The sequence below is a fragment of the Macaca nemestrina genome, chromosome 11, assembly GCF_043159975.1.
Source record: "Macaca nemestrina isolate mMacNem1 chromosome 11, mMacNem.hap1, whole genome shotgun sequence".
Taxonomy (NCBI): Eukaryota; Metazoa; Chordata; class Mammalia; order Primates; family Cercopithecidae; genus Macaca; species Macaca nemestrina.
In genome coordinates, this window is record NC_092135.1 from 133,574,358 (window position 1) to 133,599,726 (window position 25,369).

Below are 25,369 nucleotides of genomic sequence, written 5' to 3' on the forward strand. Positions count from 1 at the left end.
CAGGGCCCGACCGGCGGCAGGGTCCTGCACCCTGGCCTGGTGTGAACACCCCGCGCACCCCGCTGCCCCGGCCCGCCGGGTGCACGGACTACAAGTCCCAGGAAGCCCAGAGGCAGGCGCGGGGCGGGGCCTGGCGCAATTCCCCGGGATCCGGCGCGCTGGGAAGCGCCGAGGAGGACGCAGCGGCGGCGGCCGGAGGGCGGCGAGCGCGCGGGCGGGCGGGGCGCGGGCGCGGGCGAAGGCGGGGGCGGGGCCGACGTGGGCCGGAGCCCTGCGTGCCAGGGAGGGGGCCGGCCGGGCAGGCGGCGGGCGGCGCTCGGAGCTGGCTCCGCGGCTTGCACGGCGCCTGCGGCTCGGTTCCAGCTCGGCCGGCGGCGCACGGCGGGCTCGCGCGGGGTCCCGACGCGCCGGGCGGCGCAGTACGCAGCGCGCGGACCCACGCCGCGGCCAGGAGCCCGGAGCGGCGCGGTCACACTGCCCAGGGGTCGGCCCTCGGCCCCGGCGCTCGGAGTGCGGCGGCTGCCTGGGCTTTAATGGCTGCTCGGCGGAGCAGCCCCTAGGGCTGGAAGGCGGCTGCGGCTCAGGAAGGCGCCCGAGCGAGCCTCCTCCGGGGCCGGCCGCGCCCGCCGCGGCGCGCTCCATGGGGGCGCGCTCCCCGCGGGCGGCCCGCTGACCCGGGACGCCGGGGCCCGCTCGCTTGCCGGCCGCGCGTCCCGGGCATGAACTGAGCCCGCGGGCCAGCCCCGCGCCTGCTCCGCCCGCGCCTTTCTTCTCGCGCCTCCTCCGCCCGCCGCCGGCGGGCCCGGCTCCCCGGGGGCTGCGGAGCCCCGGGCTCGGCGGCCCTCGGGCCCCGGGGCGCGGGGCGGCGGCGGCGGCGGGGGGCGCGCGGCTCCAGGCGCGGCGCCTGCACCATGAACTACCAGCAGCAGCTGGCCAACTCGGCTGCCATCCGGGCCGAGATCCAGCGCTTCGAGTCGGTCCACCCCAACATCTACTCCATCTACGAGCTGCTGGAGCGCGTGGAGGAGCCGGTGCTGCAGAACCAGATCCGGGAGCACGTCATCGCCATCGAAGGTGAGGGCCGGGCCGCCTTGGGGCCTCGGGAAGGCGCGGACGCCCGCGGCGCGGCGGGGGTGTGCGCTGTGTGCGTGCGGGTGTCCACACTCGCCGGCCGGGGCACGCGGCTGCCCCGCCGAGGGAGCATTGCGGCGCTGCTTGCCTTGCAAGGCCGGTGAGCGTCGCCTGCGCCCCGCGCGCTGCGAGCTCCGCCAGGAAGATGGATCGTCAGCGTTAATTTGATAATGGACAATAGAGTCTCTCCTGCGGGAAAGTGGCTCGGTGCCTCAGCGTCCTGGGCCGCCCAAGCGTCCCGGCCCAGCAGACGCCGGGGGGCAGCCAGAGGGGTTGGCGCCACCCGACCCCTGACAGGTTGCCAGGCCTGGGCGTCTTGCTGGACGTTGAAGACGAGTTCTGCAGAAGTGCTGCCTCGGGGGGTGAGGCCCGGGCCGGCGTGTTTGGGCGGTGCAGGGCTGCCCTCCTTAGTGTCTTTGCTCAATTCAGGGGTGCAGTTGAACTTAGTGGATGCCGAGAGCCAGCCCCAACCGCGGGAGCATCGCGTCCAGATGCAGCTCCATTTGCCCCTGTGCAGACGCTGGCCCCGGTAGTGTGCTTTGTACCAACCAGAAGTCCTGGGTTGGATGAGAGGAAGGAAGAACCCTACCAGGAGGGCAGGGCGTCCTCCAGCGGAAGGGTCTCGCTTTCGTATGTTTGCAGTTGGAGGCCACTGAAGTGGAGGGTGCTGTGGTTTTAAGGCGGGCAGGATACTTGGGCAGAACCCCCCTCCCCCGCTTCCCTCTGCATGTCAGGCAGGGCCATGGCCTTCCAGGAGAGCTGCAACAGCAGTCTGCCTTCCGGGACAGTGCCCTTTGGATTTCTGGTGGCTCTCATTTCTCTGTTTCCAGGCTGCTGAATTATTTCCTTGCTTCATCCCTTTGGTCCTGCCAAGACTCACCTGGGGCACCAGGTGGCATGTGTGTGGGCAGTGTGGAGTCATATCCTAGCCACAGTTGATCAGCACTTTCTCCCCTGTCAGCGCTATTGGCCAGTGATGGTAAAAAGCCTGCAGAGTGGCTTGTCCATAATACACACTGGCCGGTAAGACCTCTATTGAGGAACATTGAGAATGGCTCAAGGCCGGCAGGAATGTGCCTGAAAGCCTGGTGCTGGCGTTGCCCAGCCTCTTCCCTCTGTGAGGGAGAGGGTATCAGCCCACAGAGAGGCTTTGCCTTGGCACTATGCAGTCTGAACTACTAACCCCAAAGTGTTTTGGTTTGAAACTTGGCCAGTTAGGTGGAGAAAGTGGATGTTGTGTTGCTGAGCCCTTGGCATTTGGCAGCCCTGTAGACTTGAACCATGTCCCAGCCAGGCTGGCTGACTGGCAGACTATACCCTTGGGGGACTTGCTAATTCCAGGGGAGGATCCAGGTGGAGCTCCAGCTTTATGGGGTCCTGGCCCTTTGTGTGTATCTGTCTCCGATGAGGTCACCTGGCTGCCTTGTTGGTGACTTAAGATGCTCTGTGAATTCCTCAAGAGACAGGCCGGGTCTGCCTCTGGATGACTCGTGGTGAGAGGCGATGGGACCTGCACCCCTCTGCTGATGGTTGGGTGGTGTTGCAGCAAGGTTCCTCCAGAGCTCCAGCTCTGCGTCTGGTACGGGAGCTGTGAAGGCTGCACGGTGCTCATTTCAGATGGTTCTTCCTGGCTGGCAGCATCCGCAGAAGTCTGATGAAATGCTGTGAAAGCCGGCGTCAGATATTGAAGGCACCTGGCTGAGAGCCTCTGTTGCTGCGTGAAGACCTCTGGCTGAGTGGGGTTCACAGCACCTCGTTTTTATTTCCCATTCTTGAAGCTGAGCTCTGGGGCTCAAGCACTTCCAGCAAAGCAGTTTGACTTTCTAGAAAGAGGATGTGGTTGCCTTTTCCTTTCTTCCTTAAAAAAAAAAAAACCAAAAAAAAAAAAAAAAAAAAGTCGTTCCTAGATGATGGTGGTTTTTGACAGCATGAGCCTCCCTTTATGATTTGAGATTTTAGGCCCCTTCTTGGCCAGGATCCTTGTCATTTGTAATAAGGCTTAGAATCATTGGGCGAATCCTGTTTGGAACTGGGGTGATGCTGTTATTTTTCTCTTAGAAATAGGGATGTCTACATTGTGTGGAGCTGTAGTTAATTTAGTGAGGCTGAAGAACCACTCAGACATGCTGCTGTTCTTTGCATGTTTTTCTGTGATCAATAATGATACCACCTTTCATTTCTGTAGAACTTTAACAGAAATCTTTTTGCATTTGTTGTCTCATTGTGTGACTTCACCAACCCTGTGAGGGAGGGTGGGTGGCTTGTTATCCTCATTTTATGGAGAAGCGGTTGGAGGTTCAGGGAGGGATAATGGTCTCCTGAACATTTGACTGCGGTGGTTTAAAGTCTGATCTGAACCAAGGGGTCATTTGAATGGAGCTTCAGTCTCCAGACTGCGTGTGAATGGCAGAAACCCAGTGCTGGCAACTCAGCCTGTGCTGGAACATCACAGTAACTGCAGAGGGCTCCCCGCAAAGAGCTGCCCCTGCCTGTGCGTGCACCTTGGAGGTTTTAAAGTCTAACCATTTATAATCAGAACAGCAGGTGCACATCATAACAAATGGCTCAAAAAGTCACTTGTCCCACCAGATAGAAAACTAGCCACACTTTAGAAGATTTTCAGCTAGGGTTTTTTTTCCCCCCTTCCTCCATATGTACATACACAAAATTGGGGTCTGACTTCCAAAGCTTCTGGACTACCATGATGTGGGCACTTCTTAATGTTATGAAGAGCTTTTGAAGATAGGGTTTCTCTTGTTGGCACAATATTCCCACATTTGGCTGCACCCTACTCAAAAGTTCACTGTTTTCTGTCATCTTCAGGAGTTTTTGCTGTTGGAGTGAGGTGCGGCCTTGTCCAAGGGAAGGATGTTTTGGCTGATGCTCATTTCAGAGCGAGTTGAAGTGGGTCTGGGTTGGAAAATCTCTTAACAATGGACGAAATATATTTTAGTTGAAAGGCTCACCAAGGCTCCCAAATAAAAACAGATCCGTAATCCTGTTTGTAGGCATGGGATTACATGTGATTTTGCCCTCAGTCTTGTTTTAAAACGTTAGCTTATCAGGAGAGAACTGTGTTTTTTTTTCCCCAATTTTTATTTTGTACATTGAGAGGTTTATTCCTCCCTCCCCCCACCCCCAAATTGCTAGAGTTTAAGGAAGCATTGCTGATTGTTCCAGATTTATCTGATCAGGTTTCTGGGATGTCCTATGGGGCATGGGGTGCTGTGAAACGTAGCCACACAGCTGTGTCGTCTCCGGAGCCTCTGCAGCCACCATGCCCAGAAATGAGCCTGAGACCCACCTCGCCTCCAATCTAAACAGCGTGTGTTAGTTTGCCCTCTGATTCTCTTTAGAAAACTCCATCTGGGGTTGATGGCGTCGAGGTAGATGAATCAACTGCCTTTCTTGTTCAATAAAGCTTGTTCTTCTTTCAAGGATAAAGGCTCTCTTAGCAGTCGCACATCGTAATTCAGCTTGCCAGCAGCAGGACCGTGATGTGAGTGAGTGATAACCCAGCCAGCTCATTCAGCCAGGCAGCGCGATTCCCAGGTTCCCAGGCATCGCCGGGAAGGTTGGCCTTCCTCTGAGGTTGAGCCCTCAGCCAGCCCTCAAGCCTCCATCCCCACCAGGTGGCCGATGAGAGGAAACCCAAGCTCTCCACTGGCCTGGCCTGGCCTGGCATTTGGTGGGAGAACCCTGCGCTGCACTTCTTAAGGGCATTTTCACAGGGAGATTCCAGGACCCTTTAGTAGTATCTGAGCCCCAGTGTTTGGGGGACCTGGGAAGGTGGGTCAGGGTTCCCCATTTTGTCCCATGATACAGCTGCTCTGTTGAGCATCGGTGCCCCGCAGAGTGTGGAGTGTCTAATGTGCATCATCTCAGTTCGTCCTGCGGCGATCCTGTACACAGATGCACTGCTGAGGCCCAGCAAGCTTGGGACACTTGTGCAAGAGCGGTGAGCTGGGCCCGGCCGACCTCCCCTCTGGCCCTCTGTCGCCGTGTGAGATAGAAGCAGAGCCCCTGTTATTCATACTTCCCATAGGCTGTGTGTGCAAAGCGTTCCATGCTTGTTTCCGCCACCTAAGGCAAGAGGATTTGAGAAGGCCCCAAAGAACCAAAAATATTCTCTGTAAAGCAACTGACTGTGGCAAAACTTCCAGAAGCGTTTGTTTTCACGTGGAAGTGTATTTGGTCCGGTTGATGCGGGTGTGCATGTTTAGGGAAACAAACATTTTCTTCCTGCCGCCGATAAGTGTCATGTTTCTTTGTCACCATTGGCCATGTTCATAATCCTTCAAGTTGAATGGAAGGCAGCAGGTTTGCAGTCCCCTCCTTAAAAATAACACTCAGTTGGCTTTTAGTTGCTTCCAGGTGAGCTCTTGTACCTTACCGGCACCCGGGGCCTCCACCATGCGGGCGTTCCTTGTGAGTCCGGCTTACTCATGCCTCTTAGTTGTGGTGCAGGTGCTCTTTGAGATGCTGCCTTCTCTGCCTGTTGCTCACCATGCGAGGCCCGGTCTGTGTTGGTGTCACTCATGACCAGCCTTGCGTCGCCAGAATTAAGGCCCTCCTGCTCTTTGCCCTCCCCGTTTGGCTCACCTACTTAATCCCACTCCAGCGGGGAGGTCTGGAGGCTGGTCGGGAGGTCTGGAAGCTGGTCGGGAGGTCTGGAAGCTGGTCGGGAGGTCTGGAAGCTGGTCGAGGGCAGATGTCGGGGCTTGTTTATTGTTGTATCCTCAGTGGTTTGATATATCATGTCTGGCCCTCGAAGGATGCCCGAGGATTGTTTGTTGGCTGACTGGCTGACTTGCCAGAGGGTCCTTTCAGAAGCTCCTTCTTGGTAGGATCAACAGTGTTTATGCGCTGCAGAAGTAAGGGCATTTTGAAACGTCCCCAGAGCACAGAAGTTAGGGTTCGACACCTTTTGGATTTGGTGGGCTGGCTTGGTGGGAACTCAGTATCATGTGGTGTTTGGGATGGAAGTGAAATTTTCTTTACTGTAGGTAGGGGAAGCAAAAGATTTGCTTGCTAAATCTTGGCAGCTTTTTCAGATCACCTGTCTACAACAGGTTGGTGTTTATGTTTGGTGTAAGTGAATTTCAGACATAGAATCAATATTAAGAGGACAAACAGGTGACAGCCTGTGTCACTGCCATGATGTAGTATCTTCGGTGTCACACTGAGAGCACATTGTGTGTGTCAGGTCACATTGAGGGCTGGTGGAAACAGATTGCCGGCCCTTCCTGTTACCTCCCAAGTTTCTAGTTCTGTGGGTTTGGAGCAGGATGCAAGAATATGCCTCTCTAACAAGTGTCCTGAGGATGCGGATGCCCTGGTCCAGGGACCACACTTCAGGAAGCATTGCTGTAGAGGGAAGGCAGCTCCAGTTGACTTGGTATCATCTCTGGGCCATTACTACTTCTTCCTTGCTGTGCTTGTAGCCAGGTGAGAAGGTTTCATCAGCCTCTCCTGCAGGTTGCAAGTGAAGACACCGAAGGCCAGCTGCTCAGGGAGCTGCTTGTGGTCACACAGGCTAAGCGTGGTGGAGGAGGGACTTAAACCAGATCTGAATGGTATCAAGCTGGTGTTCATGTGAGCTCCATGATGCTATTTGAAAAGCAGCTGAATGCTGGGTCTGTCATCCTGGACCCCTTTGAATTTCATTAGGGATGGCACTGGGTTCAAGAGACTGGAGAAGAGACCTAGAGCCAGCAAACAAAAGACAAAGGGTTATTTAGGGGAATTTATGTACAGAGTGGTCCCATGGTGGCCTGGGCAAGAGAAGCGCTGCTACCTGCTTTCAGAAAGTGTGCAGTTTATATAGCGTTTCCACTTAACACATTCCTCCAAACAACCACCACCCAGCAACCTTCTTTTAACCCCAATCAAAGAGCCTCAATACCCTGTATGGCCTGCTTTCCATGAGACAGGCTGGGGGTTTAGATGTTCCTCATAGATAAGGAATGAATCTCCGGGTTGGCCACTCCCGGATTCCTTAGCTCAGAACCGCGAACACACATTCAGGTGCACCTGCCATGCAGGGCCATTCTCAGGGTGTGCTTCAGTTATTGCTCTCAGGGGCATCTGCCAGTGGGCTGTGTTTCTGCGACATGGTGGCATGGCGGATGGCCATTGCCAAGAGAATCTGGTCTGGAGGTGGAGACAGCTGATGTCCATTTCCTTCTAGTCTTGTTCTGTGGTTTTGTGGATTTTCCTTCTTGTCTTTTGGAGATTGTTGCTTTTTAATGTAGTCTCATGTATATTTAGATGGGGTTCTTCAATATTCACTTATTGTATGATAATTTGGCAGATGACACATTTTGTTACCAATATTTCCAAGCTGAAAGCACATTTCTGTAAAAGACAGGATCTAGATGTTACTAGTAGCTTAAAAGAGCTGTTGGAGGAGCCTGAAGGAAGTGACTCAGAAGGGAGAGAAGCAGTGGGGGCAGCTGCAGGAACCTTCAAATCAAAACCTGCAGCCCTGTTGCTACCACCTCTTGTTTTTTGCCTAAACCAGGCATTTTATTTTGTTAAGATGAGAATCCCTTATTTTGCATCCGTTTTTCTCCCTGTGTACCCTGCAGGTGTTTATAGTTTGTGAGTCTCACTCTGGCTTGTTTTAACCACCGATTTCGTTTTGTCTCATGTTTCTGTACACTCTAGCAAACCTGTGTCCCCCTCCCTGCCCCCATCCCAATCCTCCAGACCCTTGGAGTCCTTAGCTTAAGTGATTGAGTCTGGCAAAGCGGATGAGGCTTAGCTATTTTTAAAATCCAGGGTTTGAGGTTCTGATCTGGTGCTTAGCTACATAATTCCTTCCCTTTGTTAAGTACCTTTCTCCGAGAAACAAAATGCACTCTACAGATGTTAATCTCTAATCTTTGCAGCATCTGTTATTTTTATTCAGGGGTACAAGTGCTTTGTGTGTGCTGCCGTGAACCCTGGCCTTCTGGAAGTTCTGTGCTTCTGAGGGGCTGAGGGGGATTTGGGGGTCCCATTTCATAGTGCGGGCCTCTGTCTTTCCCAAGATGCAGTGATGACCATCCGGAGGCAGGGCTGGCATTGTCCATTGGGTCCAGTCCCTCTCTCTTCCAGGGCTTTTCTCACAAGTGACCATGGCCAGAAGTGGGTATCGTGCTCGTGTCTGAGGCCTGGGGAGGAAAGGAAAACAAATACCACCCCCTGCAGAAGAGATCGTTGATGGACCCTTTGAATAACCAGCCAGATAGCTTGTTTGTGTGCGAGGTTAGGACATTTTCCATAAAGAGCAGACTAAATATAGGCTCGAGGGTGGGGACCAGGGCCCGAGAGGGGGCCATCGCTGCTCGCTCCAGTATTGTTTCTTCCGTTGGTAACCAGAACTTGCCACCAGCCCCGAACAGGTGGCCACCCTGAGCTCTCTGGGAACAGATTGGTGTTTTTGTTTAACCAGGGGCTCATTTGCAAATTTCACACTTCTCCCGCTGTTTGATGGGGATTGTCTTTTTTGGGCTGCAGTGTTGGAGTATTTGTACAGTGTTTCTACACAAGCAACTGTCTAATCTTTAAAACTGCTCATGCCGTCTGGTTGTCATTAGCATCATGGTTAGAAGCTTTTTATTTCCTTTTTTAATTTTTTTTTAAAGGGTGGGAAAACACTTTTCATGGTTCTGGGAGAAGAATTTCAAATAATTACTGGCCGTGTTCACAAATGATTTATGTTTGGTCTTGGAGAAATGTCAACATTCAACAGGCTCTAGTAAATATAACCATGTTGATTTCCAGCTTAGGACAAAAGTACTGTTACCCTATTCTCACTCAGATAATAGTCTTAAAGGCAGAACGGTATCTTTAGAAAGTAAATGTAGCTTCAATTCAACACGTTTTAGTTTTAGCCGATAGTGACTTATAGTATTGAGGATACTTGAAAGACAGAAGTCAGACATTTAAAAAAAATGTATATGAATGCCTGCAACAAATAGCCACAAGACCTACCCTTTTTTCAGGAAAGAGTTTTCACTTCTTAAATGTCACCTTGGGGGCACGCCCACCGTGTGATGGTACCCTTCAGCAGGATTGGTATTGTCGGAAGTGCTGGCTCGCTTATGTAATGAAAAAGAAATTGATTTGGAAAGACCTGATTGCCCTGAACTTCCATCCTGTTTGTGCATCGAGCTGCCCTTTTCAGTGGGGGAGAATCCAGCATGTTTTCCAGAGAGGGCACTTCCGGAAGCCTGTCTGCCCCCGCTTTGTTGTTGTTTTGGAAGGTCTGGGGTGCTGCTGTGAGCCCGGATCGAGTATCTGCTCCTGTTCTGACGACACTGCTCCTGCTGGAAGTTCAGGCTGGTGAACCTGATTTGGGAGGGGATGGTGTGATTGGCAGGGAACAGCATTGTCGTAATTTTAGCTTCAGCAATCAAGCCTGGGTCTCTGAGTGTTCATGTAGTACTTGAAGTTTGGGTTTGGAACTGGTGGGATTGAGACGACTTCAAACTCTTTCTTGGAACTTTTTATTATTTATGATTTGTTTTTTGAGACAGGGTCTCTGTTGCTCAGGCTGGAGTGCAGTGGCACTGTTGGGGCTCATTTGTAGCCTCAACCTCCCAGACTCAAGTGATCCTCCCACCTCAGCCCCCGAAGTAGCTGGGACTATAGGCGTGCATCACGCCTGGCTAATTCGTTGTATCTTCAGTAGAGACGGGGTTTCATCTTGTTGCCCGGGCTGGTCTTGAAATTCTGAACTCAAGCAATCCACCTGCCTCAGCCTCCCAGAGTGCTGGGATTACAGGCATGAGCCACCGTGCCTGACCTATTTTTTAATTTTTGAGACAGTCTCGAATGTCAGTCAGGCTGAAGTACAGTGGCATAATCATGGCTCACTGAAGCCGTGCCCTCCTGAAGCGATCCTCCTGCCTCGGCCTCCCAAGTAGCTGGGACCACAGGCACATACCACCATGTCCGACTATTTTTTTTTTTTTTTTAATTTTTTTGTAGAGATGGGGTCTCGCTATGTTGCCTTGGTCTTCTGAAGTCTTAGAATTACAGGCTTGAGCCACTGCACCCAGCCTCGAACTCTCTTTTTTTTTTTGACACATAATGTATAGAAAGGTGCCCGAGTTATAAAGGAAAAAGTTTTCACAAACTGTTTGTGGTACCAGCATCCAGTTCAGTGGCCAGCACAGACTCATCTGCCTTGAGGGAAATGGTTAGAAATTGTAGCCCCTGTTTATTGGTCTCTTCTGCCTGTGATGTGTGCTTGAGTGGCTGCCTGTTTTGGGGCTGTCAGTGTTTGAGTGGTTGCCTGTTTTGGGGCTGTCAGTGTTTGAGTGGTTCCCTGTTTTGGGGGCTGTCAGTGTTTGAGTGGCTGCCTGTTTTGGGGCTGTCAGTGTTTGAGTGGCTGCCTGTTTTGGGGCTGTCAGTGTTTGAGTGGTTCCCTGTTTTGGGGGCTGTCAGTGTTTGAGTGGCTGCCTGTTTGGGGGCTGTCATTGTTTGAGTGGTTCCCTGTTTTGGGGGCTGTCAGTGTTTGAGTGGCTGCCTGTTTGGGGGCTGTCATTGTTTGAGTGGTTCCCTGTTTTGGGGCTGTCAGTGTTTGAGTGGCTGCCTGTTTTGGGGCTGTCAGTGTTTGAGTGGTTCCCTGTTTTGGGGGCTGTCAGTGTTTGAGTGGCTGCCTGTTTTGGGGCTGTCAGTGTTTGAGTGGCTGCCTGTTTTGGGGCTGTCAGTGTTTGAGTGGTTCCCTGTTTTGGGGGCTGTCAGTGTTTGAGTGGCTGCCTGTTTGGGGGCTGTCATTGTTTGAGTGGTTCCCTGTTTTGGGGGCTGTCAGTGTTTGAGTGGTTGCCTGTTATGGGGCTGTCAGTGTTTGAGTGGTTCCCTGTTTTGGGGGGCTGTCAGTGTTTGAGTGGTTCCCTGTTTTGGGGGCTGTCAGTGTTTGAGTGGCTGCCTGTTTTGGGGCTGTCAGTGTTTGAGTGGCTGCCTGTTTTGGGGCCATGATGAATAGCACCACTGTGCAGATTCTAGCTTGCCTTTTGGTGCCCTTATGGCCTCATTTCTGTCGGGTGTATGCTGGGCTGTGTCTCTTTCTCTCTGTGGGTTGGACGTAGCTGCTCGTGAGGCCGCTCCTTCAGCCCAGCAGCCGCTACCTGGGAAACCTTTCAGTGCTTTCAAGGTTCATTTTATGACACTCGGGATGGCCGTTTGTCTCCCTCTGCTGATTTTCATTCTTTCAGTTGTTTGTTCATAAACAAATATTTGCATGGCTAATGCATTTCCAGCACTGTCTTAGAGATTAGGTTTTTAAACTTTTGGATTGTCTGCAGGCTATTAATTCCTTGTGAGTTAAATAATGACGGCTGTGAATGGAGCTGTGTAAGTGAAATCCCTCACCAGGAAGAGGGCGCAGTTCCCCTGGGACTGGAACAGGGGCCCCCTTTGGCTCTCCTTGGCTCCTAGCAGAAGTCAGTTGTCAGCTGGGGGACTCTTTCTGGCTGAGTCCCAAGCAGCCCCAGTCCATCTCTGTGCTGGGTTTTAGATAACCCACTGGATCTGTGTTGGTGTTTGAAAGGGAATTCACTCTGTATGTTTGGCCTAAACTGTGTTACGGCCTTCATAGTTATGTATTAGCATTATTCAGTTTTTGTTGTTTGTAGCAATTATGCTGAAGACACAAAAGAAAAAAAAAAGCTAAGTGTTGCCAACTCAAGGAGTAATTTTCTTTGTTCCGGGACTGTGTCCTGGGAGCTGCCCATCCCCCTCCACAAAGGCCAGTGCTAAACAAGGCCAGAGCCAGGAAGGACACGCGGGGCCATGGATTGAGTAAGGGCGGTGTGTGCATGTGTGGATTTCTCTGGTGGCTTTGCAATGGCAAATATTTATTTTGAGGGATGGTGGTGGGAGGACCAAGTTTATACTTACTTTGTTTAGTCGGGGAAATGGCTAAATGTGAGAATCAATAGACAAGATTTTATCAAGCCCCTGCACTGGGCAGAGCCCAGTTTTTGAAGCTGGGAGAACAGGCAGATGTGTGGGACACTCAGGGCCCTTCAGATCTCACCCGGGAGCCACTGATACCTTAGAGATCTGAGCCACACAAGGCTGTGTGGGAGGGGCCTGGGGGATGGGCGGAGTCCAGGGAGAGATCCTGGAAGCCAGGTACCTGTCAGGAGGGCTTTCCCGGCTTTCCAGGCCAGTGGGTACTATGATTGGAGCATCCGGAACAGTCTCTTCAACCTGGGAAGAGCAGGGTAGGTGGCCGAATGGTGGGTGATCCTTGACAGCCCCCGAAAGCAGGCTGGGAGACCTTTTATTGGACGATAGGAACTACTGATTATGGATCTCGCTTGGAGAGGGGAATGCTTTTTTTTTTTGGCTTTTTTTCTTTTCTTTTTTTTTTTTTTTTTTTTTGAGATGGAGTCTCGCTCGCTCTGTCGACCGGGCTGGAGTGCAGTGGCGTGATCTCGGCTCACTGCAGCCTTTGCCTCCCAGGTTCAAGCAATTCTCCTGTCTCAGCCTCCTGGGTTGCTGGGACTACAGACATATGCCACCACACTCAGCTAATTTTTATATTTTTAGTAGAGATGGGGTTTCACCATGTTGGCCAGGCTGGTGTCGAACTCCTGACCTCAGGTGATCCGCCAACCTCGGCCTCCCAAAGTGCTGGGATTACAGGCGTGAACCACTGCGCCCGGCCGGGAGTGCTTTGATTCCCAGCTGTTACCACGCAGGATGGAGATGCTGGTGACCGGGGGTCTGGGCTGTGGGAACAGCATCAGGGCTGTTATAAGGGAGGGAGCTCATTGCAGTCAGCGTTTCCAGAAATGTGTGTTTAGAAGACCCATTTTCCATGGTTACCGTTACCTTGGCTCTTGTTACATAATTCGTGTTAGATCCAGATACTGAGGTTTTTTTTTTTTTTAATTTTTATTTTATGTTTTAATTTTTTTTCTTCTTACAGAGTCTTGTTCTGTCACCCAGGCTGGAGTGCAATGGTGTGATCTCAGCTCACTGCAACCTCTGCCTCAAGTGATTCTCCTGCCTCAGCCTCCCGAGTAACTGGGATTACAGGCACCTGCCACCACACCCAGCTAATTTTTGTATTTTTAGTAGAGATGGGGTTTCACCAGGTTGGCCAGGCTGGTCTCAAAACTCCTGACCTCAGGTGATCCACCCACCTCGACCTCCCAAAGTGCAGGGATTACAGGCATGAGCCACTGTGCCCGGCCCTATTTTATTTATTTATTTATTTAGCTTGAGTTTCAATATTTTAAAAAATTTGAAGCAGGATGCGGTGGCTCGTGCTTGTAATCTCAGCACTTTGGGTGGCCGAAGTGGGAGGATTGCTTGAGGCCAGGAGTTTGAGACCAGTCTAGGCACAGTGGCGAGTGCCGTTAGTCCTAGCTACTTGGGTGGCTGAGGTAGGAGGATCGCATGAGCCAAGGAATTGAAGGCTGCAGTGAGCTATGATTGTGTCACTGCACTCCACCCTGGGTGACAGAGTGAGATCTTGTCTCAAAAAAAAATTGAACCGTGAAGACTATGACATTGTCTTTTGGGGGTTGTCTGGACATAAAATTCAGAATTTTACGTAGAAACTTGAATTTATTTGTCCAACAGTTTCTTGTTTTGAAAGTAGGGTGCCACTGGGAACATTCTTGGTTAGGAGCTGCCAGAAGCAGGGTCTATACGGGCAGGGCCAGTGAGATGCAAAACCACACATGAAAGCGAAGCACACACTCTTGTTTTCCTCATTCACATCCATGTTCATCCTCTTTCCTGTGTTGATGGTTTGCAAAGCTGGGAGAGAATGAGGGCTGGAACCTTGGGAACTGAACGGCAGAGCAGGTGACATAGAGACCTCGGCTGTCTGCCCACAGGGTATGGGCAAGGTTTATTTCTGTGCATTTTCCTTTCAGTCTTGTGTACATTATCGTCTCTCGCAGGACTTGAGCTTGGAGGGAGCTGGAGCTGGAGCTGGAGCTGGAGCTGGAGTGGCCACTTGCTGAGTCTTTCTTCCTGGAGCCCGTGGGCAGCCGGTGACGCTTGCGCTGGGGCGACCCTGACTTAGGAGCTCCTGCCATTTCTCTGGGTGACTGCTCTGCAGTCATGAGTCGTGTCTTTAATGCTGAGCGTCAGTACCTGCACAGGCCTGAATGAAGCAGCTGCCCAGAATCTGTCTTGTCATCAATAGATGGGCAGTTGCTGAGTGTCCTGTGTGCCGACCAACTAAGGAGTTTTTGTCCCTGTCACCCTGTCCCCTGTGGTTTTATTCAGACGTTAGTTATGAATCTGTGTTTAGGATGAGAAGACATAAGAGTGAGGAGGATAAGTGAGAAGCTGGCAAGAGTCTGGATGGTGATGGCAGGGGAGCGCTGGCGGAGGAGTCGGGGGCATCCCGCTGGACTGGGGCACAGCTCTACTGCAGCAGCCGGTGCGGTTTTGCCTTGTAAGTGACACCATTGCCTGCAGGCATCTCTGACAGCTGCTCCTGCTCCAGATTCCGGAAATTTCTATGGAACGTTTCCTGAACCATCCTCCTGGTTTCTTCCCTTCCCCTCACTGAGTAAAATCCGTAATAGCACCTGCCGCCTGAGTGTTTGGGGACGACACTCAGGACGCTGTGTTCAGGGCTGGGTGCCCTTTGTGTCATTTTGTTATCCTGGTCACTGCCAGACAGAGGTGGTAGAACCCTCATTTGGCAGATCAGGAGCCTGCAGCCTGGAGAGTTTAAAGCCTTGCCTGAATCTGCCCACTCCTGAAGGTGGTGGAGGCAGGATTCGAACTCAGGACCCATGGACACCAGCCACCCATGGGTTTTTATTTTTATTTTTTTAAAAAGCTTTTAGTTTCAGGGGTACACATGCAGGTGTGTTACATAGGTAAGTTGTGTGTCATGGGAGTCTGGTGTACAGATTATTTCATCACACACATAGTAAGTGCAGTACCTGATAGGTAGTTTTTCAGTCCTTTCCCTCCTCCTACCTTCCACCCTCAACTAGGCCTTGGTGGCTGTTGTTCCTTTCTTTGTGTCAATGTTTGGCTCAAGTGAGAACATGAGATATTTGGTTTTCTGTTCCTCTGCTGGTTCGCTTATGATATTGGTCTCCAGCTCCATCCATGTTGCTGCACAGGACGTGATCTCATTCTTTTTTTTTATGGCTGCATAGTACTCCACGGTGTACAGGTACCACATTTTCTTTATTTAGCCCACCATTGATGGGCATTTTGGTTGATTCCATGTCTTTGCTATTGTGAGTAGTGCCACAGTGAACACACAACTAACTGCATGTGTCTTTATGGTAGAACAATGTGTATTCCTTCAGGTATATGCCAAGTAATGCCACCTACAGTTTTGATGTTTTAATAAAACAGAAAAGGCAACTTCAGAAATCAGCCCATAAGTCTGCAGAAGTACTTGGGGAATTCTCTGTGCAGTTTGCAGCTCTCCTGCAGATTTCAGTTTGTGTTTTGAAACTCACATTCACCCTCAGTTTTTTACTCACCAAGGTTATAAAGAAAATAACAGCTGTTGGTTCACTTTTATTCCCTTGCTGAGAGTTGGTGGTGGCTGGGATGCTGACTGACGGTTTTGATTACATGAGGAGGAGGCATGGAGGCAAGCTGACTGCCTGCGATTACAGGTTCCGCAGTGCGGGAGGAGGGAGGATTTCCAAACAGCATGCCTTTGAAAATTCACCTGAGTTTAGGAAATCTGCACCACCTTTAATCCTAGCTAGCTGAAAATACAGCTTACATTTAAGCCACACGAATTCTGTGACATTTTAATAATGGAGATGTTAGTGGGCAGTTAACTTTTTATACATGTAAATAGAAGTTACTTTCCCCCTGTGCTGTAATTAGCAAAAGAGGGAGAAAGGGATGCTCTGGGCATCAAAGTGATTTGCCCAGGGTTACACAGAGGAAGGTGGCAGAGCCGGAAGTGGCAGAATCCAGTGCATGGGCCTGATGCCGAGTGTCGCCAGACTCTCCACCGCTTTAGTGGGGGGTGTGGTGGTGACTGTGCTGTCTGCTTCCCACTCACTGGCGTCCTAGCAGTGTGGGGGGTGTGCTCACCTGCAGCCACCCTCACCTGCTTGAACCAGACTTGCCTAGAGGGTGGTGTGAACTCATGTGATGTGAACGATTACTCACAGTTACCGTGAAAATTACTGGTGGGTTTTATAGTTGGAATGCTTTTTCTGCACTTACTTGATTTTTGTCTACCTCTTTAGAAAAGTGTGATTTTTTTTTTTTTTTTTTTTAAATTTGAGACAGAGTCTGGCTCTGTCACCCAGGCTGGAGTGCAGTGGCATGATCTTGGCTCACTGTAACCTCTGCCTCCCGGGTCCCTGGCTTTAAGCAGTTCTCCTTCCTCAGCCTCTTGAGTAGCTGGGATTATAGACATCCACAACCACGCCCAGCTAATTTTTGTATTTTTAGTAGAGACAGGGTTTCACCATGTTGGCCAGGCTGGTCTCGAACTCCTGACCTCAAGTGATCCGCCCTCCTCAGCTTCCCAAAATGTTGGGATTACAGGTGTGAGCCACTGCGCCTAGCCAGAGGTGTGATTTACATAAAAAGTAAACTCCAACTCTTGAAAGTTCACCATTTGATGAGTTTTGACCCGTGTAGCCACAACGGAGGTATGGGAGGTGACCATTCCCTGACTCCAACACTTCCTCATGCCCCTTTGCAACCCACACCACCTCTACTTGTCTGCTTGCACTCATCTGCTGTCTGTCACTGTGGATTAGTTTGCATTTTCCAGAATTAAATAGAAATAAGATGCATTAAAAAGGGGGTCCCCAGCCTCTGGGCCATGGACCAGTACTGGGCCTATTAGGAACCAGGCCGCACAGCAGGAGGTGAGTGGCGGGCCAGCAAGTGAAGCTTCATCTGTATTTACAGCCACTCCCTGTGCCTTTTGTTACCCTCTGAGCTCCACTTCCTGTCACATCAGTGGTGGCATTAGATTCTCATAAGAGCACAAACCCTACTGTGAACAGCACATATGAGGGATCTACATTTGGCGCTCCTTATGAGACTAATGCCCGATGGTCTGCCGCTGTCTCCCATCCCCCCCAGATGGGACCGTCTAGTTGCAGGAAAACAAGCTCAGGGCTCCCACTGATTCTACGTTACGGTGAGTTGTAGAATTATTTCATTATGTGTTAAAATGCAGTAATAATAGAAATAAGGTGCACAATAAATGTAATGCATTTGAATCATCACGAAACCATCCCCCTGCCTCTCATCACTGGAAAAATTGTCTTCCATGAAACCGGCCCCTGGTGCCAAAAAGGTTAGGGACCACTGCAGTAAAGGACCCCTTCTTTGACTGGCTTCATTCAATCAGCAGGATGATTTTTAGGGTCATTCAAGTTGTCATGTATATCTGTAGTTTTTTCTTTTTCATTGCTGAGTTATGTTCCATTGTATGGATTTACCACAGTGTGTTTATCCTGCAAATGGATATTGATGGAGTTGTTTCCAGTTCTTGGCTTTTACAAATAGAGCTGCTGTGAACATTCACACACAAGTCTACATATGGGCACGTGCTTTCATTTCTCTTGGGTAGATACCTAGGAGTGGAGTGGCTGGTAGATGTGGTGGGTGTATATTTTTTATGTAAACTGCCTACTGTTTTCCAAATCGGTTGATTTTACTCTCCCGCTAGCAGTGTCCACTTTGGGCTTAAGTTCAGCAGGCTTCTGGCAGTGATGGGATAGCGGCTGTCCTTCAGAAAGAGTGTTTGCCATCTGTGTCTCTTGGGCTGTGAAGTGTCTTGTACTGATGAGGGGGTGGGAGGCTGTAGGGGTGAGGCTGAGGAGGGAAAGGAGAAGCCCGAGAAAGAGGTGCAGACTGAAGACCACCTTATAAGGTCGCAGAACCCAAGGGAGCAGAACCAGTGTGCCTCTCCTTGTGACCTCTGGCCTCAGTTTCCCTGTCTGTAAATCCAGATGTTTGGCCAAGATCAGTTTTCAACAAGGTGCTAGGGGTGGGTGGGTATGGTGTGCAAGCATCATAGCCCCCAAGAGGACATTTGGCAATGTCTGGGGCAATTTTTGGTTTGTTACAACTTTGGGGTGGCGTGGTTTTTACTGGCACGTGGCAGGTGGAGGTGAGGGACGCTGCCCAAGATCCCACAATGCTGGGGACAGCCCTGAGTCTTCATCATCCTGAGACTGAGAACCCCAGGTCAGATGAGCTCTGTGACCCCCTCAGCCTCTGATCTGTACTTACCAAGGGTCACTCTGGTACACGCTTCTGTTTCAGGTGGAAACTGGTGGAATTATCTAGAGGTGTGTCTACCAGTGTGTCCAGAGGGGACCGCCCTCTCAGTGAGCAAGGATACCTGGTTCCCTGGGGTCTGACCCTGGCCCTCAGGGAGGGGGCAGCCAGGAGCAGCAGGGAGCTCAGCCAACTCCTGGCCCACAAGTGTTCTAGGAAACCGGCTTCTCCGTGGGGATATGACTCTCCCTCTCTCCTCCCATTGCCTGAGTAGGCAAATTCCACCTAGCTCTTTATGACTAACCGCCTGGCAGCCTGAGCTCAGGGCAGTTCCTAACGAACTTCTTTGATTATTAACCTATGCTGGGCTCAGGGAAATTACTCACTTGTTTTCTGGCCAAGAGAAAATCAGGAAACTTTTATATATAAATCTTTTTGACAATTCCGCATTCGAGAGAGTTCCCCTGGCAGTTCTATTTGTAGGGTGGGGAGAAAAACCCATGTAATTTCCCCAGACTGTGGATTTTGTTCCTATAAAACATGCTTGTGAGATTGTGTGTATATGTGTGAATGTGTGTGTGAATGTGTGGGAGAATGAGTGAGTGAGTGAATGTGGGTGGATGTGTGTGAATGCATGTGTGTGAATGTGTATGTGTGAATGTGTGAGAATGTGTGTGAATGTGTGTGAATGCATGTGTGTGAATGTGTGTTAATTTGTGAATGCATGTGTGTGAATGTGAATGCATGTGTGATTGTGAGTGCAAGTGTGTGAATGTGAATGCGTGAGTGTGAATGTGTGAATGCGTGTGTGTGAATGTGAGTGTGAATGTGTGAGTGTGTGACTGTGTGTGAATGAGTGCGTGAGTGTGAATGTGTGTGAATGTGTGTGTGTGTGAATGTGAATGTGTGTGTGTGAGTGTATGAATGTGTGTATGAATATGTGTGTGTGTGGGGTGATGGTCATTGTCCACATTGGTGGCCATGCCAATCACTTCTTGATCCGATGCTGCATCAGCAGAATGTGGGGCAGGTGGCTGTATCTTGTTTGGAGTTTGAGAGTTTGAGTATCTGTTTTTTAACTTTTAGGGGAGAATGCCAAGGTTGGGGAAACACTGCTTTGTTGACATAAGAATAAGAAAATTGGGCAGGTGCATTGGCTCACACCTGTGATCCCAACACTTTAGGAGACTGAGGTGGGACGATTGCTTGAAGCTAGGAGTTCAAGACCAGCCTGGGTAACATAGGGAGACCCCCATCTCTACTACAAAACAAAAAAAGCCAGGTGTGCTGGTGCTGCCTATGGTCCTAGCTGCTCAGGAGGCTGAGGTGGGAGGATTGCCTGAGCCTAGGAGGTTGAGGCTGCAGTGAGCCATGATTGCAGCACCACTCTCCAGCCTGGGCAACAGAGTGAGACCCTATCACTAAAAACCAATCAATCGATCAATCATTCCATGCATATCCTCCCCCATTCCTGCCTTGATTTCCCTGTTAGGATTCGCCATGATGTGGGCAGCTGGGCAAAGGCGTCTGAACTGGAGGAAGGTGATGAGCTCCCTGGGCCTCCCACCCTGCCTGCCCCTGCTCAGTGTGCTCAGTGGCTCCTGGGTCCCTCCTGACTGTGTAACCTTTGCGCCAGCCAGAGAATCTGCCCTTTGCCTTGCTCTCCAGGAAGTTGTTGAGATACATGAGTGAAAATGTTATTCTTTTAAGTTCTTTGGATGTTATTAAAAAAACACACTGTGCCATTAATCCATGTGCAGGGCTCCCGGCTGGCCTGGGCCCTCTGCACCTGAGATTCCTCCAACAGCTTCTGTTTAGAGCTGGGCACTCTTGGTTCTGGTCAAGTTTATCCTGACCGGTTCATTTCATGACAGTTCGGGTCATTTTTGAGAAAATCTAGTTTGCAGTTTCATTGGACCCCTTTGTGCTTTTCTAGTTCAGATGTGGCTTCTCCAGCTTTTTCTTGCTGCTAAGTGGTCTTAAAGGTTTGGGATCAGTGGTTCTCAGATTTTAGCTTGCATCACGGTTACCTCAGGTCACCTGTGTTTTAACTGAGGGTGGGTTAAAATGCAGATAACTGTGCGGATGCGGGTGGTTCATGCCTGTAATCCCAACACTTTGGGAGGCCGAGGTGGGCAGATCACTTGAGGTCAGGAGCGAGACCAGCTTGGCCAACATGGTGAAACCTCGTCTCTACTAAAAATACAAAAATTAGCCAGTAGTGGTGGCAGGCACCTATAATCCCAGCTATTCGGGAGCTTGAGGCAGGAGAATCCCTTGAACCCAGGAGGCGGAGGTTGCAGCAAACTGAGATTGCACCACTGCAGTGCAGCCTGGGTGGCAGAGCCAGACTCTTGTCTCAGAAAAAAAAAAAAAGGAAATGCAGATCACTGGGCTGCACCCCCAGAAGTTCTGATTCAGTGGGTGTGGGGTGAGACCTGGGAACTTGCCTTGCTGACGAGTCCCCTGGAGAGGCTGCTGCTGCCATTTTGGTGTCACATTTTAGGTACTATGGCTCTGGGCACTGCCAATCCAGGTGCCATGGCATGGGGAACAGTGGGTAAACCAAAACCTGGAACCTGGACTGTTCCAGTGGGCGCATTCCTGGCTGGAGGATAGAATACCACGTAGCTGTGCTTGATGGGGTCTAGAAGCATCGAAACTGGTTTGCCATTATGATGTCCATGAGGTTGGAGTCCTTTCTTACTTAAAAAATCCGAAGACCCAACAACACACAGTCCCCGCACACTCAACCCTCCCAAGAATGATTGAGCTCTTCCAAATAAAGGGCAATTTTGTAGCTTTTCAAGTGTTAACAGTTTGATAACTCCCAGGCTCCCGTTGAGATGTTTTATGAAGAGGTTGTGTGTTCCCCTGTATCTTTCCTGTGGGTGTCCATGTGTCCAGAAGACATGTATCTGTATTCAGATGACTGAGCACAGGCGATTTTCCCGAGTCTCACCTTGGTGTGTGCCAGTGCGGTCCGCGTGCACACACACACATCTCCTCTCAGAGAATGATGTGGCAATTCATGTTTGACAGCTGGGTTAACCCATAAATAGGTCCCAAAATATAAATCTACCCAAACCTCAACCTGCTTAAGCCTTTAAATGGCTCACTAGGGCTTTTAGAATGAAGTTAAAATTCCTTGGCCTCACCCTTAAGCCTTTTTAGAAGGAGTCACGGAGGAAGTAAAGAAATGGAAATGGAGTTGCCTCGCTGGACTCCCAGGCCCTTTGCTGTGGCCCTGCCTGCTTTCCAGCCTGGTCTCGCCCGGCCTGTGGCACGTTTGCTGCGTAGGATACCAGGAACCAGGCTCACAGTTCCTGGCAGGCCACTTGCTCTGCCTGGGGCCCCTTCTGTGGCTTTGGATCACCTGAGTCCTGCCCCTTGGCAAGCCTCTGTTCTTAACCCATCCGACACCTTCACAACCCAGCTCAAGAGTCCTGCTTCCCCAAGGCCATTTCGATGGCTCCTGCTGGCGATGCCAGGGCCTGCCACCTGGTGGCCTGTGTACTTTGCTGTGATGGGGACTGCACGTCTCTCCCCAGCGTGGGCTCAAGGTGCTCAGGGACCAAACCCCAGTGTCTTGTCCAGGACTGGACACATGGTGAGAGCTCCGTGGAGCTTAACTGCACGAGGGAGGTGAGATGGACTCTGGCCTGCAGGGCACAGCCTGTGTAGCAACAAGGAACATACCTCGTGTTTAGATCAGATGTTCAAGGACTCATGTCCCAGAGAAGGGGAGCTGCGGCCATATTGATCAGTTGGGGAACTTGTATACTCAGGCCGTTGAGGTTGCCATGGCCACCATTTTGGGAATCTTTTCTTTGGGAGTTGCCATCAGAATTTAGGGCATTAAAAAAGTCCTTACATTTAGGTAATGTTTGCCTTAAGCAGATGGGCTTTTGCCTTTTAGAACTGTCAGAACTTTTTACCCTTCAAGCTGGGGACTGTGGTAAGTTGACTCTTTGGGTCCTTGGTTGAAAACGTGAGAATCCCATTCTGGCTGACTCCAGCAGACATGGATTTTATTGGAAGGATGTGGGGATGGCTTTGAGCATGGAGGCATTGGGGTGGACTGAACCGGGGGCCCAGTGGACAGGCTCAGGCTGCCTGTGTATTTAGGGCACTGCTTGGGTTGCCTGGAGAGTGTTTGATTGGCCCAGATTCTGCCACTCCTTGGCCAGGGGAGGCCTTTCATGGACAGCCTCATCAGAGTGGCAGCAGAGAGAAGAGCGGGGCAGGTCCTCAAAGGAACACTGAAAAGGTTCTCTGAAAGACAGGAGTGTAGATACTGAGCTGGCAGTAACAGTGCTGATCCACTGGAGTGGGAAGGGTCACGAGCTGCTCTCTCAAGTCGTTCGTCAGGCGTCATGGGGATCATTTTGTGCATCTGCCTTGTTCAGTGTTTCCTTGTAATTTTGCAGAAAAAGTCTGCTTGGTGTTGAACCAGACATTCTGCAGCCTTTACAAGAGAATGGAAATGGAGCGATTGTGATGTGTTCATTGGTGACTTTTGACACGGATGCTAACATGAAGGTGTGCAGACATATCATGTGCAAACTATTAAGATGCTGTCTACATTTTGAATGACTTCTTGCAAATAGGAAGGAAATTAAACACACATAGTGCTGGGCAAATGCTAGAGGATGGTGTTGCCTTTTGCATCTTGGTGGAAAAGAGATATTTAAGGGGGTGAGGGGAGCTCAGCAACAGTGACTTAAGGGCCTGCTAGGAGCAGGGAGAAGTTGGTTACTGGGGTGTGTGGCCTCTGTAGCCCAATCCTCTGAGGATTGTGACATGTGGGTGCCTCAGTGCTCAGGTATGGGCTCCTGCTCCTGCCGCATGGGCTCCGCTGCTGCTGCTGCTGCTGGCCCGGCTGTTCCCATGGGCTCTCCCTCACCTGTGCTTCCTTCTGCTCCCCGACTTCATGGTTGGAATGTGCTGTCTTCCCATCCCTCTGGGCACGTGGCTTCTCTTTTACATGCACGCCTGGCGAATAGTATATCCCCAATAAAGGTTTTGCAGAATGAATGTCTTTCCTGAATGTTCTGCTCTGCTCCTGAGCCCATAGAAATAAAACAGAAATGCTGTACTCCTTCCCTCTCTCAGGCCCAGGCGCATTTTTTTTTTTTTTAATCTCTTGTGGCACTTTTCTACTTTCTCCTCCACGGTACAGCTGCATGTGGAGAGGCAGCGTATGTCATGCACAGTGTATGTCGTGTCTAAGAAGAGTCCTCAAAAGGAGTCTGGTGCAGCTTCCTTCTAGCTGTGTGCTTTTGGGAAAGCCATCTGAATTTGGAGCCTCAGTTTCCTCTTGCTTTACTCCAAAGGAAACAAATGAGTGCTTGGCACCTGCCGCCTGAGCGCAGGTCATGCTGCCCCTGTTTCTGGCTGGCCTCCGTCCTCCCGGACCCAGCAGGAATGTGTTTGTGGCCTCTGGCCCTAGGCACCCTGGCTTCCTGTCACACCTGGAGACCCTGGGACAAATGCTGGTGGAGTGGATGAGTGAGTGGATGCGGGTCCACTCAGCTCCCCGGCAGGCGTCAGAATACTTCCCTGTATTCTGGGAGTAAGTGGGGTTGCTGCTTGGTTTGGGAGAGTGCCATGTGGGACCCTGTTCCGTCAGCTGGGTTGGTGCAGCGGGACTGAACTTTCTTCTTGGGTTGCCCCTCTGCAAACAGCCATGCAGATGTTATTGATGGGCAGTTGCAGGTAGAAGCATTTTTGGCCCTACAGGGTAGATCTACCAGCATGGCAGGCTGCAGCCACAGGTGCCGTGCGGCTTTGGAGGGGCTTGGTGCCTGCATTAGTCAGCTCGGGCTGCTGTGACAAAATACCACAGACTGGGAGGCCCAAACGTATTTTCTCACAGTTCTGGAGGCCGAGAGTCCATGATCCAGGCGCTGGCAGCTTTGGTTTCTTCCCGTTCTGTGTCTCACCTGCTCTTTTCCGTGCGTGTGGTCTTCAGTGTTTTTCCGTTCTCAGGAGGACACCAATCTTGTTGGACGAGGGTCCCACCCTTAAGCCCCCATATTACCATGATTGCCTCCTTAAAGACCTTATCTCCAGCGACAGTCACCATGGGGCGTGAGCCTCTGCAGAGGAATTTGGGGGATACTGCGCAGTCCGTACAGCATCCCTCCCTCCCTGGGGGTTTCCGAGGATTTGTCGCTGATGTAGCATCACGAGTGTTTCGTCACTTAACCCAGAGCAGGACTTTGACGACATAGCTGTGCCCAACATAGATCTTTATGATCATTTTATTTTAATTGAGGTTGCAGGGACTAATTTTTACTGGAAAGAAGTAGCAGCCATGAGGCAGGAGATCCTCTTTACTTTGTTAAAAACAAATGTAAAAGAACTTGTTTAGATCAAAGTCATGTTTTAAAAATATAAACTAGATTATGAAAAAAATTAAAACTCTATTTAAAAAGAATTCTGGGCCAGGTGCAGTGGCTTGCACCTGTAATTCCAGCACTCTGGGAGGCTGAGGCAGGCAGATCAGTTGAGGTCAGGAGTTTGAGACCAGTCTGGCCAACATGGTGAAACCCCGTTTCTACTAAAAACACAAAAATTAGGCATGGTGGCGCATGCCTGTAACCCCAGCTACACGGGAGGCTGAGGCAGGAGAGTCTCTTGAACCCAGGAAGTGGAGGTTGCAGTGAGCCCAGATCGTGCCTATGCCCTCCAGCCTGGGTGACAGAGTGAGACTCTGTTTCAAAAAAAAAGGTAGTACTCATAGTTGCCGTTGAAGTCTGAGTCCTGGCTTGCCTCAGTTGGGGTTCTTGCCCCCATTTACAGGTGAGGGGTGGAAGCTCAGGCAGGCCCAGTCTCCGAAGGTGCAGCGCAGGGACCTGAATCCGAGAGCTGGAAATGCTTTCTTAGAGAAAGCGCAGAAGGGCTGTGGCCATCTCCCCTTTGCCCGAAGACGACTGTTCTGCTGCGTTGGTTTCACTGTGTTGTTTCTGTAACCCTGGTGTTTAATCCACGTGAAGACAGTGGAGCTGTTTACACTGTTTGATTGATT

The 25,369-nt window shown here is 50.9% G+C and overlaps 1 protein-coding gene across 5 annotated transcripts in view; it reads left to right on the top strand.

Annotated features, from left to right (window-relative positions):
• The first annotated feature begins 265 nt into the window (after positions 1–265).
• LOC105473862 (ArfGAP with GTPase domain, ankyrin repeat and PH domain 1) overlaps positions 266–25,369 on the top strand; it is a 644,177-nt gene continuing 619,073 nt past the window's right edge. For 3 of the 5 annotated variants that reach the window (XM_071073619.1, XM_071073622.1, XM_071073625.1), the window contains exon 1: positions 266–1,074. In XM_071073619.1, coding sequence (XP_070929720.1) covers positions 912–1,074 — 163 coding nt within the window. In that variant the 5' untranslated portion in view covers positions 266–911. Of the gene's footprint in view, positions 1,075–1,315; positions 1,494–12,506; positions 14,552–25,369 lie in introns of those variants that run through there. The other 2 variants (XM_071073629.1, XM_071073621.1) reach the window with 2 other exon arrangements.